General features: G+C 40.5%; 1 pseudogene and 2 gene segments (V, D, J or C); 1 reads left to right on the top strand and 2 right to left on the bottom strand.

Annotated features, from left to right (window-relative positions):
* The window catches only part of LOC121438423, a 359,365-nt gene that overhangs the window by 191,689 nt on the left and 145,370 nt on the right, over positions 1-22,306 (bottom strand).
* LOC121438465 lies at positions 86-12,303 on the top strand. The segment is given in 2 exon segments: positions 86-158; positions 12,035-12,303. Coding segments are annotated over 2 exon segments (342 nt in total).
* LOC121438425 lies at positions 7,564-8,232 on the bottom strand (annotated as a pseudogene).

Raw genomic sequence — 22,306 nt, forward strand, 5'->3', positions numbered from 1 at the left:
ACTCACAGCTGGAGCCCTCTCTGCTGTTCTTCCCTGAAGAGCCCCCCAGCATGTGCACAGGGAACTTCGGGGTTAACCCCTCGCGATGACCAAGCAGGAGATCAATGCTCTGTGTTACCAGCTCAAGGTCTACCTGGGTCACGGCCTGGACAAGTGCGGTTTGAAGACCATTTCGCAGGTGCTCTTCACTGAGACCCACAGGGAGAGACAGGCAGGGAGAGTGTCTTAGGGCTTAGGGCTTAGGGTTTAGGGCATTTTTGCTGGGAGAACCATCACTGGGTTCTTCTTCCTTTGTTTCAGGTGGTGCTTGTGCTTATAGGGGCTATTCTTCTGATTCATTCAGGTGGTGTTATGTATGCACTTTTCTATGGCCCAACAGTGATAATGTACATGAATACATATGTGTGTGTTTCTCTGTGTGTGCGGCAATGTGCATATCTATATGTTTATATGTATTTATATACATATATGTAATGTGAACAAGTAAATCAAATGAAATTAAAAGGCTTGAGAATCTCTCCATAGGCAGCTTTCTCTCCTTTCCTATATTGCTGCTCCAGAAGTCATGACACATACTAGGCATGGACCAATAATTACATATAACCTATTTGAAACTGTAACTACACATCTAGATAAAAAAGTTTTCCCTTTGGATAAAAACAGTGACACAATGTAGAGAAAATGTAGGCATTATAGGAATAGTGCAGAATGTATTAGATGCTATTTTACAGAGCTACACTAATGAAACCCTCATGATAGTGTCAAAATTAGACATGTGATTGCCTGTGGGGGTGGTCTTTGAGAAGATCGAGGTGCCTGAAATGGGGAAGGAGGAAGAATTCGTGATCCCTTTTCTCGATGATCCTTAGTGGATAGTTATTTTTCCATCTGTCAGCATTCATATATCTAGGGTTGTAGTAATAGGAGCGGAGCATGGCCTCTCTGCTCCAGAGAGCAGAGCTGTCGAGTCTGAGCTCACTTCCTCTTCCTCCCAGCATTCTGCTCTGTTTACTCCTCCCACCTATGTTTTAACCTATGAGGCCAAGCAGTTTCTTTATTACTTAACCAATGACCTTCCTCCATCATAGGGTCTCTTGAATTTTTGAAGATGAATATTTTCCTGCAAAGACAAGAACAGAACCCTGCCCCAACCCTTATGATGTTTCTTTATCAACCGTATGGTTGTCCCCATTGTTTCTTAGGTCCACTTGATTGGAAAATTTCTTCTGGGTTAGGTTGTTCAAATCTTCCTGCTGGGTGTTTGCTGGATTCTGATGTTATCATGTTGCTTTTCAGGTTGTTGGGGGAATTCCTGCATTGGTGCCTGTCCATCTCTTTCTTTAAATGAGGCCAGCAAACTCCTGACATCTTGGTCCAATCTTTGCTGTGGCTGACTGTGTACTTGGGAGATTTTCTTGGTCTGCCCTCTCTTAGGTCCCCTCAGCACTGGAGCTGGCTCTCAGATCCCCTCTGCCCTGAATCAGGCTGTGCTGGGGGATCTAAGGACCCCACAGATGAAAAACAGTGCTTGAGAGCAAGGTGGGATGGGGTAAAAAAAAAGCCAGCAGCTGGGAACATGCCAGTTGGATGGCCAGAGAAGGTTAGGCAATTGGAGGGGGCCTGGACTCAGTTTCCTGGGACTATTCGGCCATGGGCCACTCACTCACTACTCTTGATGTCCTGAGCATGGGATCAGGGTCTCTTACTGGGCTTCAAGGACCTCACAGACAAAAGGGAGGACTGGGGTAAAGAAAGCCCAGGCATTTTTTCTTCATTATATCTCTTTATTGTTCTTTCTTTCTTGTATTCTTTTCTTTTTTATTGATTTTTATTAAGCTCTACATTTTCCTCTGCTCGCCTCCCTGCCTCTCATCTACCCTTCAACCCTCCCCCAGGGTGAGTAATTACAGTATAATGTTGTGACTTGCAGCAGAGGGGCTGTATAAGCCCTACCAACATGAGTTTCTCAAGCTTTTTTTACTGGAGTTGACCACGATTTAACACTCAAGACATTTCTTCAATGTTGTTTTAAATATTAGAACACAGAAATTATCAAAAATGCTGCATGGATATAATGAGAAAGGAGGCCCCTGATTTGGCCACTTTCTAGGTCATGTGCTCCCCCATTTACCATAGGAATCTACATGGTCTGAAAACATCAGGTTCAATATAGCATTAGCAAACTAGCTGCAGATTTAATGAATTTATGACATGACATAGAAACATTTTATATTAATATTCTGAAGAGGTCAATTTGAAATGTCACAGGAAAACAGGAAAGTCTGTTACCTCCCTCAGTTTCTAGAGAAGTGTTACAGAAAATGATGTCTCAGACATTTCTTCTGAAGAAAAATAACATTGTTGTGTTTTATATAAAAACATGCTGGTCTGAAAACCATGTTTCTTTGCTGAAGTTTAAATATGTAGCTGCTATCTAATGAGCCATAATGATAAAAACGAGCCTTGGATGTTTCAGTGTTGAATACTAACAGGACACTACTACATTAAAGGTTAGGTTTTCTTGAATTCTATCTTTCTTACAGTGTCTACCAAGCTCAGGCCAAAAGAATATATACAGCATGAAAATATGCAAATGGGACATCATTCTGCTCAGGAAAATCAGCCCACACCTCACAGCTCCTGCAGAAGAGCCCAGCAGGGGAGTTCTACCTTTGCCTTTTCAGTGATAAACAATGAACACAGATCACTCACCATGGAATTGGGGCTAAGTTTTTCTTATTGCTCTGTTAAAAATCAAATTATGACAAAGAAGAGATGCTGAGTGTGAGTGGACTTTAATGAGAGGGAAGCTAGACAGTTGTGATAGTTTCCTGAACAGAATCGTGGTGTTTGTAGGTCTCTAGTGAAAGATGCAGCTAGTGGTGACTGTAGGAAGATTGTTGTAGCCTGGAGTGCACCTATAACTCTCCTGTGTGCCATCTGGATTCACCTTCAGTGATTAATATATGCACTGGATCTGCCAAGCTTATGGGAAGAGCTAGAGTGGATCTCATACATGTAAGACTGGTGTTCAAATCAAGTATGCAAATTCTGTCAAGGATCAATTGATCATCATCAAAGAAAATTCCAAGTATAATTTTGTACCTTATAATGGATAATATGGAAGCCAATGACACAACCTGTATTACTGTGTCAAAGCACACATTGAAGAGATTTCAGTTTGAGACTAGACACAAGCCTCCCTGCCGGGTGTCCTTATGAAAATAAGGGGGCATTGAGAAAGTAGAGAGGTCAGAGTTACCCTGAAAAAGAGCAGAGGTACATGAATGTCTGCACTTACTACGTCTGAGCTCATCTGCAAGTCACAGAAAAGTTTCCCAGAAATCTCTATAAGTGTTGTATGTAGGCATATTTGAATTCTTTGACTATAAAACAGTATTTTCGACTGTGATATATTTAATATAAGATGTACTTTGTCCCAAACAAGATGGAGATCATAACACAGAAAAAGAACTAGCTCTACTGTGGGCAGATTCTGAAATAATTTAGGGACTCTGAAAAGTGGGTTACTCTGGACTCAGGGCAAAGCCTCACCTGGGTATCATGATTGAATTACTATAGGATTCATATTAAACAAAGAGATGGGCATGGCCAGTGAACCATGATTCCTGGTGACCTTCACACTCACCATAGTCCCAACACAATGTGTGCACAACAGACCAAACACTGACCAAGTTCTCTAGCCTGTAATAAGATGTCTGGAAAGCCATTGTTACTGGGAATGTTCCTTTATGGAGACTAGGAGAGCAATGCAACTGGTGATAGCAGTTGAGCCTCGGGTACCTGTCCTACTCACCAGGTAAGGTATCTTTCCTCCTCACCTCCTGTTCTAAGACAGCTGTTGGATCACTCTGTTGTTTGTAGTTTATAGGATCGCCTGTGATGCTGGAAGCTGCCGTGCGTGCAAATCTTTTCTCTTTTCATCTTTCCTTTTATATATTTATTTGTATTTTTTTCTGTACACTCCACTGAATTTACCAGAACCAGAGTCTTCCTTTAAACACACTGTATTTCCTTAGGATTCTTCTCTACACACTTTCACTTTCCATCAGATCCCATGAGGATGGGATGTGTGGTTTCTATGCTGAAATCACAAGCTCAGGTCCTTGATCTGATAATTTAGGTCCTATTTTTATAAATTATGACCAACATTATTCATATTTTGCTAAAGGGATGTATCTTCTCAAAAGTATAAACAAAATGTATTAGATTTGCTTCATTTGAGAAAAATACATAGAGGAAAGGAAGAGGTTTGAGAAGCTGTGTCTGAAGAAAGACTGACAGACTGAAGCAGAGGGAAGAAACCACAAAGGAACCTTCCTAAGAGTCTATGTTTCTTGGGGAGTGCTAGGAGATAATTAAGGGAGCTGACCTCAGTTTCAGGAGGTCCCATTTATTAATCGTTTCTCTCAGTGTCTGTGCTACTGGGGTTACATTTAAGAAGTGGTCTCCTGTGCCAATGTGTTCAAGTATATTTTCCACATTCCCTTCTATGCGGTTCAGTGTGGCTGGTTTTATGTTGAGGTCTGATACATTTGGGCTTGAGTTTTATGCATGGTGATAGATATGGATCATTTTCATGTACAGTTGCTTTGGAAATCAGTATGATGATTTCTTAGAGAATTAGGAAACAACTTACTTTTGGTCATATACCCAAAGGATGCTCAATCATACCACAAAAACATGTGCCCAACTATGTTCCTATCAGAATTATTTGCCATAGCCAGAACCTGGAAACAACCTAAATGCTCCTCGACTGAAGAATGGATAAAGAAGATGTGGTAAATTTACACAATGGAGTACTACACAAGAAAAAAAGATATCTTGAAATTTGCTGGCAAATGGATGGATCTAGGAAACATCATATTCAATGATGTAACCCAGATCCAGAAAGACAAATATAATATGTACTCACTCATAAGTGAATTTTGGAAATAAAGCGAAGGACCAGCTTACAACTCATAATCCCAGAGAACGTAGACAACAATGAGGACCCTAAGAGAAGAGAGTTGACCTTAAGGTACAAGGTCCCAGGACTGGATCTTTTCAGTGCTTCTGAAGAACTCAGCCTCCAAGAGGAGGGAGGATGTGTTCAGCACAAACAATTACACTGTCAGGGGGTGATGAAGAAAAAGTGAGTGGGCAGATGAATACTCTGTGCCCACTGACATGGCAGCAAAATTAATCCCTTAGGTCTCCTTTCAGATAAATATTTAAAATCACATGTACTGTAAGTCTGTAGAGTTACTTCCTCAGAAGATAAAATTTTGAGGTGAGTATTAAGAATAAGATTGACTCCACTGACACATGAAAATGATTTTAAGTAGTTCCTTAATCCGCATTTCACATCACTACGAGTCTAAAGTGCATCACCTGACCTAATAGCATCCTGAAAAGTCTGCTGGAATTTCAGAGTATACAATGCATTTAAGATGTGCACAACATGAATGTGAACTCATTTAATGTTTGAATCCAAGACCTACATAGTAGATCATTCAATTTTTGTTTATATGGAATTGTAAATACAGACAGAAGTAGAAAACGCTGCTCATTTTTGTCACTGGCTCCTCTGAGAAGCACAAAGCAAATCTCAGACACCTGGAAGAGAAACTGGGGGCCTTTCTCTGCTCTTCTTTTTATCCTCTCTGGAACCTCCCCCAATGCAAAGCAGCCCTCAGGTTCAGGTTGAGAGCCCAGGTCTAGCTGAGAAGCCCCATCTCCCTCTCACTGGAGCCTCCAGCAGACCATGGCTGTCCTGGTGCTGCTCCTCTGCCTAGTTACCTTTCTGAGCTGTAAGTGTTTCAGGGTTACAGGCAAGGGACACAGGCATGTTATCTAGAGATGCATGACTGAAGGTGCTGTTGCTTGTTCCTAGGTTCCCTGTCCCAAGTGCAGCTGAAGGAGGCAGGACTTGGCCTGGTGCAGCCCTGACAGAGCCTGTCGCTCACCTGCACTGTCTCTGTGTTCTCATTAACTAGTTATCCTGTACACTAGGCCTGCCAGCCTCTAGAAAAGGGTCTGGAGTGAACAGGTAGTGATGGAGACACAGAGTATAATTCAGCTCTCAAATCCTGAGTCATCAGCAGCAGGGATACCTCCAAGAGCCAAGTTTTCTTAGAACTGAACATCCCCCAAACTGAGGCCACTCCGACCAGCAGGGGGTGCTGTTATATAAGAGACTCCAGGGATCAGTCAGAACCTAGGAAGTTCTGGAATATGTTCTATGAGCGTGTATTTTAATGTTGGAATCCATTATTTCCTTTTTCACTCAAGAAAATCCTCCAATGTCAACTTCTGTTAAATTTCCTATTTGTTCACTCACTAAAAAAACACAGATTTTCCCACAAATCCTCTAAGCTATACATTGGCTTCTTGATATCAAACAGATGGAACTTAAAATTATATTAAATAAACACATAGTTGTATTTGTTCAATATATATGGATAAACACATGAATATGTGTGTGTAAGTCGATATTCTATTTCAAAAGGAGTGCCACTTCTAGAGTCTACATTCTATATAAAAGATTGGAAATTTTGAGTAATCTGTAATTTTCCCTTGTAAATAGGAGCAGCAGGCTGTGTTCCTGCCACCCTACTCCCAGCTGCCTGGTTAGCTTATGCCCCGAAATAATAACAAGGAAACTGTATTCTTTTTTTTAAATCAAGGCTAATTTTATAAGTCAATAATTTAAAAATTAGCTTCCTTGTTAAGTAGCTACATAAATAGTTGATACTCTTAGGTGACAAAATGTACATAGTATAATCAGGAAATGACACTTCTTTGAGAAATGATAATTGTAAAACCTGTTTCAAACACCATTTCCATTATGTTTTCACTAATTGGTAATCAGAAAACCTTTTTTTTCCAGTTTCACTATGAGATAAATACAAAGAAAATGTTCATTATCATTAGTGGATGTGATTTACATAATTCATGCTAGACTGTTTTCTTTCTAATAAAATGCCTTTCCCCCTCAAAGGAGAAAATAACACATTATAATTCCAAGGAAAGTTTTACGTTAGCAAACCCAATTTCTTTTTTTCTTTCTTTCTTTCTTTTTTTTTTTTTGATTTTTCGAGACAGGGTTTCTCCGTAGCTTTTGGTTCCTGTCCTGGAACTAGCTCTTGTAGACTAGGCTGGCCTCGAACTCACAGAGATCCGCCTGCCTCTGCCTCCCGAGTGCTGGGATTAAAGGCGTGCGCCACCACTGCCCGGCAACAAACCCAATTTCTTTTGGCCTAAATTTGACTTTCATTTAATCTGAAATAACAAGGAAATTAACAATCAGTACTGGAACCTTATCTATTACCATATATTTCTAATAGCGTTATTTTAAGCATATAAACTATAAACCATGGTTACTCTGATAAAAGCAGGAAGTGACTTGAAACCTGTATGTCTAATGAACAAATGTCCATATGTCATCTAGTTAGAAAATCACTTGTATAACTTCAACTCCTTCTTCTGTATGCAAATCTTCTGAACATGTTTTAGGACACTTGTAAATAAACAGTAAATTTAGATGATACTCTAATTATAACAGTGAATACTAAGGTCTTCAAGTAAAAATGTCCAAATCATACTGCTCTCTTGGACTGAAGTTATTTTCTGAGGGCTAACAGCCCTGCCTGTTGGAGGAGCTGGTGTCTGTGCTACTGAGGTCTATTTGCCCTCTAGGCGTTCCTTTACTAATCTCTCCAGGGAGAAGAGATGCTCGTCTGCGTCTTCTGGCACAAGTCTCCTAATGGAATTGGCAAGTTCAAAAAGATATTCTGTATTTCTTCCACTTGGACCAGCTGCATTAAAAATTTGTTCAGCTATGTCTTCCAGAGGCGCAGGACCAAGGTAGTTAGGATTGTCACTCATTCCAATGTAGAGCAAAACACTGAATGGTTTTCTTGTAGGATCTTTTGGATAAAAAATGACTGTTGTAGTTCTGTAGCCTCCTTTCTCTCTGAAGTCAAGGTATGTTTTTACTTCTCCTTCTTTTCCTACTGGTAGTTTGTAAGCAATGCCCCATACACTGCCCATACACCAGGATCTTTAACAAGAGTCACAACTCTTCCAGGCTTGCTGGGAACCCTGCGGTGGTCAGTGCTGCCTTGCCAAAAGCGCCAGCTGTAGTTTGTGATGTAACCAACCAGCTTGTCCTGGTAGGGGAAGTCCACCTTCCAGATGAGGGACCCGTAACCAAACACCCACATTTTTCTGAACCTTGGCTGTTACCACGACTTGAGAGCAGGACTGCTCAAAACTGTATTCTTTTAAACACTGACTGGCCCATTATATCTATTCTTTTCTTGGCTAACTCTCACATCTCGCTTAACCCATATTTAGTAATCTGTATAGCTCCACAAAGCAGTTGCTTACCAGAAAGGATTCAAGCCTACGTCCATCTTGGGTCAGAGCTTCATCGCGTCTGACCCAGAGAGGAGAGGCATGGCGATTACCTCACTTCCTCCCAGCATTCTGTTCTGTTTACTCCGCCTACCTAATTTTTTGTCCTATCAAGGGCAAAGGTAGTTTCTTTATTAACCAATAAAATCAACTCAAAACAGAATACTCCCACATCATTCCCTCTTTATTTTTTCACAAAGTTGAGAAACCACAGGTCCCATAAAATATTATCAACTTTCAAAGACACCTTAGAACCTAAAACTCCATAGTTTCCTTCTTCTAAACCAAGAGGAACCAACAAAAGACTACATTTGGTTATAATTTCTTATAGATTTTATTTTTATACATTTTTACCTTTGTAAAAATTCAATTCACTTCAAAGTCTCAAGTCTTGATTCCTCTGCAGGTATGTCATGAACCCTTAATCTAGAAAGTTCTCAGCCACTAGTCTGTCCATCCAAGCTGTCAGGTCCTTGTTCCATCTCTCTTCAGCCTATAATTTTCATTTTGTTACTTGTTGTTTACAAAGTCTCCCAGAATTACTCCTCTGGCACTCTTTGTTACTAGTGACTGGGAGAGCGTGATGTCCCCTGTTTGAGCTAGAGAAGTGCCATTCAGAGAAGCAGTGTTGACTGTGGGCTCCATGTTAACGGATTACTGACCTGAGGAAACCTTAATAAGGAGAAGAGACTGTGCTAATCTTAGGCAGAGGCTTCTCTGGAATTTCTTACAGTAACACTGTAAGAATAAAAGTCATATGAAAAAGATTAAGTATCAGAAACAGCATCATCATCAATATTATTGTCATTATTTTTATTATTTCCTACAATATATCCTAACCTCAGTTTCCCCTCTGCTTTCCTCCCAGTTCTCCATCACATGCCCTCTAGCCAAGATGCAAGAGTAAGTATTCTTATATCATGTACTTGTATAGCATGTGACAAGAGTGACATGCATTTCTATGATGTGCTTCTCCTAATTATGTTTGACCGTGAGGAATATCACCTTAGTAGGAGAGTCAATGAAACAACAGTAACTAGCTATTTTACAAATCCTACAGTACTAAACTGGTAAGGAGGATGATCCCAATAAAGTGGCTGATACTGACTCTGTAAGAAGAGAGGTAAAAATGAGATTCAGCATAGCCTGTATCCTCAAATGTCTTATACATTTTCCCACTTTGAAATCATATTATACACTTCTTACTGCTATTTGTTTGAGTGACATACAGACTTTATAAATTATAAGCATATCCAACAAAAATTAAAATGTTGAGACCTCTGACATATTCCAAGTAATGAGAAGAAATCCAGAAAGCTAATCATAGATTCACTTTATAGTTATGAAACTACCAATGTTATAAATATTAGTATATTAAAATATTTTTTTATTTATTTTTAATTAAAAATTTCCACCTCCTCCCCTCCTTCCATTTGCCTCACCCTCCCTATTCCCCTTCCCCCTCTCTCTCCAGTTTAAAGAGCCCTCAGGGTTCCCTGCCCTGTGGAAAGTCCAAGGTCCTGCCCCCTCCATCCAGGTCTAGGAACTCCTCTCCTCTTCCCATTTTCCTAACCCCCACTTCCTCTACCCCTCCCTCTCCAGTCCTAAGAGCAGTCAGGGTTTCCTGCCCTGTGGGAAGTCCAAGGTCTTCCCCCCTCCATCCAGGTCTAGGAAGGGGTGCATCCAAACAGACTACTAGGCTCTCACAAGGCCAGTTCATGCAGTAGAATCAAAACTCTGTGCCATTGTCCTTGGCTTCTCAGTCAGTCCTCATTGTCAGCCACATTCAGAGAGTCCAGTTTTAATTAAGATTCTCTGTTTTTATTTTACCAATAAAGAATCAAGTGCTAGATGCTGGGGTGAAAGCCAGCTAGCTCAAAAGAAGAGAAAACAGGCAGGTAATCTTTATTCTCTGTTATCATTTCAGAAATAGGGCTGTCCCCTACACCATCTGAAACAAAACTCCTCAATCAGATGTCCCTCCCTTCTATTTCCTGTGCCTCTCTCTCTGCAACCTTCTACCTTCTCTGTACTCTCTATGGTTACTTCCAGTCAATCTAGTCAATTGGTTGGTTTTATTTAAATAATACAATCTTAGGGTTCACAGTATGATCAAATATCCTGTAATAACTCTCTGTTTCCCATGTTCATGGATTTTTGTCTCCAACCTTCATTATCTTAATGCCTATATCTTCAACGGTTGGCAATCTCTGTTTTTACCTACTGTCTTGAAACTTAGCAGATACACAGTAAATGTTAGTTAAATGTGTTTTTAAGAAATACATGAAAGTTAAAAAAATTATGGTTGTTGTCATCCTTCCTCTCCAGGGATCCTACAACTATCAACTTTTCTCATCCCCCTCAGCACCATTACCAACTTGTTTTCTATGAGCCTTAGAGGTTCTTCAGTGGATAAGGAAATCATTTTTTCAAACAGTATAACAAAGATTGGGAAGGAAAACCACTGGCTATTTCTGTTATATTCAGAATCTAGATTGTATATGTCAGGTGTTCTGGCTTCTATTTTATAGATTTTGGAAGGGAAGACATCTTAAGTGAGGGACAAGGAGGAACAAGGACAAGGGATTAATGGTTGTTTGAAAGTAAAATGAAGTATTGTGACAGAAAGGGAGTTAGCAGGAAGGAATCAAGAGAACTGGTCAAAAAAGAAAAAAGTCACCATAAAAATTAATTAAAAGCCCCAATTATGCTTTTACATTAATTACATTAATTTGGGGAAATGAAAACTACCCTAACACAACATAATGACAGTCAGGTGTTGCCTGGTATAGGATGGTAAAAGGGAATGGTGAGGGGGAAATTAAAAGGAATAAAAGGGAGAATTTCTGAGTGCAATTCAGTTTGCTGCAAATAGAATGTCTTCAAAGCAAACTGAGGAGTATATAGATTATAGCATGGAATGTCTCATTCTTAACCTCTATAAGGTCCAAGGACACTATTCTCTCAAAATAGTAAAATTCAGAAAATTCCCAAATGTTCTCCTGACAGAGAACGAGTTCTGCTAACATGCCCCTGTAGGTCTGACTGTGCCCAAGATCCACATCAGGGATAATCTGTGTCCAGCCCAGACAGTGGGAAAGCCTGAGCTCCTATATAGAAACACAGCTTTGTGTGGTACTATTTAATTAAACGTGTATACTAAGGAGACTAGTCACCATGGAAACACATCATGTTTTGTTCATATGCTCTAAAGGAACTAAATGAAGTGTGGAGAATCCTTAATGAGGACAGCAGGAACACATAGCTACCTTACTACGTCAATTTCTGTAACTGTCCTCAGTGTCCGATATCTTATACTTGCTCTGAACACTGCCTTCTCTGTCCAACTCTAGAGCCTTTTAGGGCAGGAAGACATACAAATTAGGCATCTCTGTGACAATGAAAATCAGCCCTGCCCTGACCTTATGGGTCTGGCAGAGGATATGAGCCCGGGATTCTCAACATTTGGTGCTCACCTTGGTTTTATTCTTCATTATTTTAAAAGGTAATTATTGATATAAGTTTCTGGCTATTGTGTAGGCATGAAAAGCAAAAAATTGGAATTTTTGTTTGTGTTAGAAAGTCTTTTGACCAGCATTCCATGTGTTTGCAGGTGTCCAGTGTGAGGTGCAGCTGGTGGATTCTGGGCAAGGCTTGGTACAGCCTGGAAAGTCCCTGAAACTCTCCTGTGCAGCCTCTGGATTCATCTTCAGCGACTATAGTATGGACTGTGTCTGCAAAGCTCCAGAGAACGGACTGGAGTGCATCACTTACCATCTACTATGCCAACACTGTGAAGGGCTGATTCACCGTCTCCAGAGACAAGAACACCCTGTACCACAAATGAGCAGTCTGAGGTTTGAGGATACAGCCATACATTAAAGAGTCACCATAATAAAATTACTGTGAGCTAAGACACAAACCTCCCTGCAAGATGCTCAGGACCAGCAGGAGGAGCTGAGAGCACACAGCTCAAGTCACAGAAGCGCCTGCTCAGAAGGGGGTACTTTGTTGAACTCCTCTGTGTCTTGACTGCTTCTCTATATCACACTCAGGGATTCCCTCTACAGATACTGTATGTAGTAACTCTTAAGGAGTACACACATTTATTTAAATTTCTGCTTTTGTTCTAGTTAGGGTTTCTGTTGCTGTGAAGCGACAGCATGACATTGTCAACTATTATAAAGGAAAGAATTTAATTGGGTCTGGCTTATAGTTCAAGTGTTTAATCCATTATTATTGTGGTGGGAAGTATGCTGGCATGCAGGGAGACATGGTTCTGAGAGGCAACTGGGAGTTCTTCATCTAAATTCCCAGGCACCAGGAAAAAAATGAGACACAGGAGGCCAGTTTTGAACTTCTGAGATGTCAAAGCCTGCCACTAGCACTTCCCCCAACAATGCCACACCTATTCCAGAAAGGCCTCACCTCTCAATATGCCAGTCAAGGGACTATGAGCCCATGAGGCCATTTTCATTCAATTTACCACAGCTTTCCTTTGTGACATATGTTCCCTTTCTCTGTCTCTGTCTCTGTCTGTCTGTCTGTCTGTCTGTCTGTCTGTCTGTCTCCTTCTCTCTGTGTGAGATTTCTGAGCATTTTGATATGAGATGTCTTCCTCTATCCATCTACATCATAATTTTGAAATAAGTTTCATTACTCTGCCTGAATCTCATCAACTGGCTAGACTGGTAGGCCAGTGGGTTCCAATGATCGTACTGTCTCCACTTCCCAGGGATTGACTTGCTGGTTGACCACACATACTCCTTTCAATAGTTATGGAGAACTAAATACAGGACCTTATTCTCATGTGGTTAGAACTTGAAACACAAAGCTATATCCATAGCCACAGTATTATTATTATTATTAAAAAAATTAATGTAGGATATACTCTGACTCCAGCAAAACATATATAAAGCAGGTGATTATTTTGTGGGGACCAGGATCAGATCGTGAAGAAGCATAAGACCCTTGATACTGTGAAACCCTAGACTCAGTAAGATTCTCTGTTTAGAGTGCTATGTGAGAGTCAAGGTAGAAGCAACAAAGGAACCAGGCATGGACAGTGGACCATGAACTCAGATGACCTCTATACTGACCATAATCCTCACACAAATGATGGACCACAGACTCAGCTGTGATATTGATAATGTATCTTTTCCTTTCTTCTCCTCTATGTATTTGTTAGGGTTTAATTTGTTTAGATAATTAAAATATAGTTAATTGTTAGGGTTTAATTTGTATATATATATTCCAGAATTTAATAATTTTAAGGAATTTTCTTTTAACATATTAATCCCTTTTCTTTTTATCCTGTTTTCTACGGGCCTTCTTTATACTGTTTTCCCTGAAACACAGTGTGAAGGCCCTGTGGCTGATTCTGAGCTGGTGCTCTTTATCTGAAGTTCTGATGTATCCATGTTGTGGCTCTTACAAGAACCAGACCAAGGCACTATTCTGAATGGAATTCTGGGATCATATAGTGTCATTATGAAAGAGTAGGTCAGCATTGGAAGCCAGGCTATGATGTTTGTTCAGTCAAGGTATGATGTCACCTAGGAACTGATCTAGGTCTGTCATATCATCATGGAGTTGTATTGCTGGGATGATGGTATAGCTGTGGCTGCAAGACATTGGTGTCCTGTGAGCTCCATAGAAATGGCATGGAGAGGGCTGTGTATTCATAGGTTCACCCATTAGGCAGAGATCTGGAAGATACGGGCAAGAGCCACAACTGTTTCTACAAATTGAATCTACCGTCTCTGTCCTGCTCTGCCTGCATCAGGTACATCCACACATGTGAGGGCAATACTCCTAGGGGGAGCTGAGGCTTTAGCATCATGCCCACAACAGCCACAACTAGACTTGTGAATGTCCAGTTTTTAATAGGGGCTCATTCATGGAGCTGAGTTTCTACAGGACTCAGACCCCCAATACAGGTTCCACTTCCCTATCTTGATGCTGTCCCCCTAAGCTCAGTCCTTGGCCAAAGGTGTCTCCAAATGTGTGTTTATCAGAAGTGTTTACCTTGCTGCTGTGATGAAAGTCATTTGTCTATCTGTTGCTTTCATTGGTTAATTAATAAAGAAACTGCTTGGTCTGATAGGTCAGAACATAGGTGGGTGGAGTAGACAGAACAGAATGTTGGGAAGGAGGGAAGGGAGGCAGATGCAATGGAGCCAGCTGCCAGGTCAGACATGCTGAATCTTCCCGGTAAGCCACCATCTCGTTGTGCTACACACATTAAAAGAAATGGCTTAACCAAGATGTGAGAATTAGCCAGTAAGAGGCTACAGCTCTTGGGCAAGGCAGTGTTAAAATGAATACAATTTGTGTGTTGTTATTTCAGGTGTAAAGCTAGCCTTGCATGCGGGAGCCAGGAATGCAGCCCGCTGCTATTTCTACACTGCTGTTTCTCAGAGATCGTCTTGGTCCCCTCAGTCTTACTTTTTACAGTATTCTATTTGGAGACAGGGGAAGCATCAAGCTGGTGTCATGTCACAGTGTGTATGAGAAATATAAACTTGACCTAAGTGAACCGTCTGAGGGTTTGCATTGCTGAGTTATAGATGTGTGATTGATGACCTATATTCAGAACATTTTCCCTTGTGACCTTTGCACACTCAAGTTTACACAGCCAAAAACTATATATTTGATGAAAAAGAAGGTCCCCAATTTGGTCAAAATCTGAGAAAACATGATCCCAAATTATACCAGAGGCTTCTACATGGTCTAAAAACACAAGGGCTAATATATTGTCAGGCAAATACGCGAACCATGTGCTGCACCCAGGACTAAGTGGTCAGGACCATTGGGGTGTATCCGAGAAGCTTCAACCCACACTAGTCTCACATCCTTCTCATGGTTTCAGTGTGTCTCTAAAAAACACACATGTTTGGAACACAATCCCATCTTCCTGTGCTGTTGTTATCTTAGCCAAAACCTTTGGAAAGTGAGTAGGTTAGAGGATACAGCAACAGCACAGTGGTGTCAAAAGTTAAATTGACTTAACATAAAATTTTTTTCTGCCTCTCAATGAAGGTCGTGGCTTCACTGAGAATGAAGGTTGAGACCATGGAAGAGGTCTGCCACAATTTTTTTAATTATTTTATTTTTTTTATTGAGCCATATATCCCCCCCTCACCTCCCTATTCAACCCTCTCTCATGATCCACATGCTCCCAATTAACTCAGGAGATCTTGTCTTTTTCTACTTACCATGTGCATTAGATCAATGTATGTGTTTCTTAGGGTCCTCATTGTCGTCTAGGTTCTCTGGGGTTGTGATTTGTAGGCTGGATTTCTTTGCTTTATGACTAAAAGCCACTTATGAGTGAGTATATATAATATTTGTCTTTCTGGGTCTGGGTCACCTCATTCAATATGATGTTTTCTAGTTCCATCCATTTGCCTGCATAACTCAAGGCATTGTTATTTTTTCTGCTATGTAGTACTCCATTCTTTGGTTGAGGGGCATTTAGGTTGTTTCCAGGTTCTGGCTATGACAAACAAAGCTTCTATGTACGTAGTTGAGCACATGTCCTTGTGGCACAATTGAGCATCCTTTGGATATACACCCAAAATGGTATTACTGGGTCTTGAGGAAGGTTGTTTCCTAATTTTCTGAAAAATCGCCACACTGACATCCAAAGGGGCTATACCAGATTGCATTCCCACCAGCAATGCAGAAGTGTTCTCTTTGCCCCACAACCCCTCCAGCATAAGTTGTCGTCATTGTTTTTGATCTTGGCCATTTTTACAGGTGTAAAATGGAATCTCAGAATGTTTTGGTTTGCATTTCTCTGATGGTTAAGGATGTTGAACGTTTCCTTGAGTGTCTTTCAGCCATTTTAGATTCCTCTGTTGAGAGTTCTCTGTTTAGGATTTTTTTATTGGATTATTTGTTGTCTTGATGACTAATTTCTTGAGTTCTTTGTATATTTTTTAGATCAGACCTCTGTCTGACATGGGGTTAGTGAAGATCTTTTCCCATTCTGTAAGCTGTCATTTTGTCTTGTTGACTGTGTCTTTTGATTCACAGAAGTTTTTCAGTTTCAGGAGGTCCCATTTATTAATTGTTTCTCTCAGTGTCTGTGCTGCTGGGGTTATGCTTAGAAACTGGTCTACTGTGCCAATGTATTCAAGTGTACTTTCCACTCTCTCTTTTATAAGGTTCAGTTTGGCTGGCTTTATTTTAAGGTCTTTGATCCATTTGTATTTGAGTTTTGTGTATAGTGATAAATATGGCAGACCATCATATTTTAAAGTTAGAATTTAACAACAACATTAATTGAACAGTGCTCTATTGATCCCCTGGGTCAAAAAAATGAGAAAAAAGAAATCTAAAAGCTTCCTAGGATTGTAAGAAAATGAAGACAGGGAAGGCGGCCGGAACACCGGGCCGGGCGGCGGAAGGCGGCCGGAGGACGCCCAGCGCAGCCGGCGGGGAACAACTGGGACAGGCTGGAAACGGCTGGGACCTGAGCAGCAGCAGAGGACACAGGCTGCTGGTGGCGGGAACCATCCCAGCAGCAGAAGCAGGCTGCAGGGACCGCGCGAAACACGATACACCGAGAACAGATCGCCCCACTACAATTAAACCAAAGAGGTAGGCATTCGGTTGGGGAGGTCCCTGGCAAAGGAGGAGCCGGGTCCTATTCTTGAAGACCCTTCTGAGGGGTGAGAGGGATCTTGGCCCCCGGCAGGAACCAGGAAACAGAGCAAGGGCATTTTGTAAGAGGAGCCCCTGGCCAGCAGGGAAACCTGAACCAGTTTTAACAGACCCCTTAGATAGTGTCGATAGGAGGAGATGGGCAGGCGTCAAGGAAAGAATTCACCCAATAATCTGAAAAACAACATGAAAACACCAGAACCCAATGATCTTACAACAGAAGGTATCCAACACCATAACACAGAAGAAGTGGAAAAAATTGACTTTTTGAAAGCAGTAGAGTCCCTTAAACAACATGTGAAAAATGCCCTTATAGAAATGGATGAGAAGTATAACCAAAAATTTGAAGAAATGAGTAAATACGTACATAATACCCTGGGAAACCAAGAAAGAACGATCAAACAGGTAATGGAAACAGTTCAAGAATTGAAAACTGAAATGGAAGCAAGGAAGAAAACACAAACTGAGGACCAGCTGGATATGGAAAATCTAGGTCAATGAGCGGAGCCTACAGAAACAAGCATAATCAATAGAATACAAGAAATAGAAGAAAGAATCTCAGATTCTGAGGACACCATAGAGAAAATAAACGCTCTGATCAAAGAAAACTGCAAAGCCAACAAATTCTCATCACAAAACATTCAGGAATTATGGGACACAACAAAAAGACCAAATATAAGAATAATAGGAATAGAAGAAGGAGAAGAGTCACAGCTCAAAGGCCCAGAAAATATTTTGAACAAAATTATGGAAGAAAACTTTCCCAACTTAAAGAAAGATATTTCTTTGAATATTCAAGAAGCATACAGAACACCAAACAGACTGGATCAAAGGAAAACATCTCCTCGCCATATAATAATCAAAACACAAAATATACAGGTTAAAGAAAGAATACTAAGAGCTGCAAAGGAAAAAGGCCAAGTAACTTATAAAGGTAAACCGATCAGACTTACACCTGATTTCTCTATGGAAACAATGAAAGCCAGAAGGTCCTGGATAGAAGTACTGCAGAAGCTAAGAGACCATGGATGCAAGCCCAGACTAGTATACCCAGCCAAGCTTTTGTTCACTATAAATAGAGAAACCAAGACATTCCAGGATAAGAACAAATTTAAACAATACGTAGCCACAAATCCAGCCCTACAGAAAGTAATAGAAGGAAAACCGTAACCCAAGGAATCCAACATTGCCAACACTGCCTACAATAACTCAGGCATCTAGCGACCCTTCACTAGCACAACTCAAAGAAGGGAGACAGACAAATTCTACTTCCAAAAACAATAAGAATATCTGGCATGAACAACCACCGGTCATTAATATCACTTAATATTAATGGTCTCAATTCACCTATAAAAAGGCACAGGCTAAGAGATTGGATACGAAAACAGGATCCAACATTCTGCTGTTTGCAAGAAACACATCTCAACCACAAAGACAGGCATCTACTCAGAGTAAAGGGTTGGGAAAAGGTCTTTCAAGCAAATGGTCCTAAGAAAAAAGCAGGTGTGGCCATATTAATTTCTAACAAAACTGACTTCAAACTAAAATCAATCAGAAGAGATCGAGATGGACACTTTATACTCATAACAGGAACAATTTGTCAGGATGATGTCTCAATCCTGAATATTTACGCCCCTAATATAAAAGCACCCATGTATGTAAAAGAAATATTACTAAAACTCAAGGCAGATATCAAACCACACACACTAGTAGTAGGAGACTTCAATACACCTCTCTCAGCAATGGACAGGTCAATCAGACAGAAACCTAATAGAGAAGTAAGAGAACTACTGGAGGTAATGAAGCAAATGGACTTAACAGACATCTATAGAACATTCCACCCAATAGGAAAGAATATACCTTCTTCTCTGCAGCCCATGGAACCTTCTCGAAAATTGACCACATACTCGGAAACAAAGGAAACCTCCACGGATACAAAAAAAATCAGTCTCCACCTGCGTCTTATCAGATCACCACGGATTAAAGTTAGAATTCAACAACAATCCTACCTCCAGAAAGCCGACAAACTCATGGAAACTGAACAGTCAACTACTGAACCACACCTGGGTTAAGGAAGAAATCAAGAAAGAAATTAAAGTCTTCCTGGAATTCAATGAAAATAGAGAAACAACATACTCAAACTTATGGGACATTATGAAAGCAGTGCTAAGAGGAAAGTTCATAGCACTAAGTGCCCACTTAAAGAAAACAGAGAAAGCATACATCGGAGACTCAACAGCACACCTAAAAGCTTTAGAAAAAAAGAAGCAGACATGCCCAGGAGGAGCAGAAGACTGGAAATAATCAAACTGAGGGCTGAAATCAACAAAATAGAAACGCAGAAAACAGTCCAAAGTATCAATGAAACAAAAAGTTGGTTCTTGGAGAAAATCAACAAGATCGACAAACCCCTATCCAAACTAATTAAACGACAGAGAGAGAACACACAAATAAATAAGATCAGAAATGAAAAGGGGGACATAACCACAGATACAGAGGAAATTCAGAGACTCATTAGATCTTACTACAAAAGCCTGTATGCCGCAAAACTAGAAAATGCAAAAGAAATGGACATGTTTTTAGATAAGTGCCACATACCAAAGTTAACCAAAACCAGGTGAACGATCTAAATAGACCTGTTAGTCGCGAAGAACTAGAAACCGTTATCAAAAATCTACCTTCCAAAAAAAGCCCAGGACCAGATGGTTTCAATGCAGAATTCTACCAGAACTTCCAAGAAGAGCTAATAACTATACTCCTTAATGTATTTCACAATATAGAAACAGAAGAGTCATTGCCAAATTCCTTCTATGAAGCTACAGTTACCCTGATACCAAAACCACACCTATGAACACCTGATCTTCGATAAAGGAGCTAAAAGTATACAATGGAAAAAAGAGAGCATCTTCAACAAATTGTGCTGGCAAAACTGGATGTCAACCTGTAGAAGAATGAAAATAGATCCATATCTATCACCATGCACAAAACTCAAGTCCAAATGGATTAAAGACCTCAATATCAGTCTGAACACACTGAACCTGATAGAAGAGAAAGTGAAGTACTCTACAACACATGGGCACAGGAGACCACTTCTTACATAGAACCCCAGCAGCACAGACATTAAGGACCTCATTGAATAAATGGGACCTCCTGAGACTGAGAAGCTTCTGTAAAGCAAAGGACACTGTCGCTAAGACACAAAGGCAACCCACTAACTGGGAGAAGATCTTCACCAACCCCGCAACTGACAAAGGTCTGATCTCCAAAATATATAAAGAACTCAAGAAACTAGACCGCAAAAGGCTAACCAACCCAATTATAAAATGGGGCATTGAGCTGAACAGAGAATTCTCAACAGAAGAACTTCAAATGGCCAAAAGACACTTAAGGTCACGCTCAACTTCCTTAGCGATCAGGGAAATGCAAATCAAGACAACTTTAAGATACCATCTTACACCTGTCAGAATGGCTAAAATAAAAAACACCAATGATAGCCTTTGCTGGAGAGGTTGTGGAGAAAGGGGTACCCTCACCCATTGCTGGTGGGAATGCAAACTTGTGCAACCACTCTGGAAAGCAGTGTTTCGGTTTCTCAGGAAATTCGGGATCAACTTACCCCTGGACCCCGCAATACCACTCTTGGAAATATACCCAAGAGAGGCCTTATCATACAACAAAAGTGTATGCTCTACTATGTTCATAGCAGCATTGTTTGTGATAGCCAGAACCTGGAAACAACCTAGATGCCCTTCAATGGATGAATGGATGAAGAAAGTATGGAATATATACATATTAGAGTATTACTCAGCAGTAAGAAACAAGGACTTCTTGAATTTTGCATACAAATGGATGGAAATAGAAAACACTATCCTGAGTGAGGTAAGCCAGACACAAAAAGAGGAACATGGGATGTACTCACTCATATTTGGTTTCTAGCCATAAACCAAGGACATTGAGCCTATAATTAGTGATCCTAGAGAAGCTAAATAAGGAGAACCCAAAGAAAAACATATAGGCATCCTCCTGAATATTAACCTTCAGCAAGCGATGAAAGGAGACAGAGACAGAGACCCACATTGGAGCACAGGACTGAATTCTCAAGGTCCAAATCAGGAGCAGAAGTAGAGAGAGCACGAGCAAGGAACTCAGGTCCGTGAGGGGTGCACCCACACACTGAGACAATGGGGATGTTCTACTGGGAACTCACCAAGACCAGCTGGCCTGGGTCTGGAAAAGCCTGGGATAAAACCGGACTCTCTGGACATAGCGGACAATGAGGACTACTGAGAACTCAAGAACAATGGCACTGGGTTTCTGATCCTACTGCACGTACTGGCTTTGTGGGAGCCTAGGCAGTTTGGATGCTCAACTTACTAGATCTGGATGGAGGTGGGGGGTTCCTTGGACTTCCCACAGGACAGGGAACCCTGATTGCTTTTCGGGCTGAGGGTGTGGGACTTAATTGGGGGAGGGGGAGGGAAATGGGAGGCGGTGGCTGGGAAGAGACAGAAATCTTTAATAAATAAATAAATTTAAAAAAAAAGTTTCCTTAAAACCACAAAATAAAGATTTGAAACATTTGTCACCCAATGATCTATAAAAAAATTGCTTTTTGAATACTTTTAAGCATTTATTTGGAATATTAACAAAATTAAGTTTAAATTTTTACATGTCAGTGTTACTTTCATTCAACTAAACCTTTATTTAAAATTTAGTCTTCAAAAATCAAACAGATGCCAGATGGCGGTGGTGGCGCACGCCTTTAATCCCAGCACTTGGGAGGCAGAGGCAGGAGGATCTCTGTGAGTTTGAGGCCAGCCTGGTCTACAAGAACCAGTTCCAGAATAGTTAGGACTGTGATACAGAGAAACCCTGTCTTAAAATCCAAAAAGACATAAATAATAAAAAAATGTCAAGCAGACATCAACAAAAAAGATATTCTATTTACATCATATTGGTAAAAAAATGCATTACATATTAAAAATAATTTTCAGAAAGCAGATTAGAAAGCAGACTCTGCTCAGTTCAACAACCACCTTTTCCACAGAGGAGTAAAGAAAGCAAAGTTAAACTTCCAGTGTTTCAGACACAAGCTGCCCTCGAAAATTGTTTGCTTTTGCTTACTTTATAAAATGCATAGCTTTTTGTTGTTTTAGCATAAAATAAATAAATGAAGGTATGATGTTGAATTTGGCAACTACAAAATCAATATGAA

This window comes from Microtus oregoni, unplaced genomic scaffold (assembly GCF_018167655.1).
Source record: "Microtus oregoni isolate MIOR12 unplaced genomic scaffold, Mior012 000056F_ref0000123, whole genome shotgun sequence".
Taxonomy (NCBI): Eukaryota; Metazoa; Chordata; class Mammalia; order Rodentia; family Cricetidae; genus Microtus; species Microtus oregoni.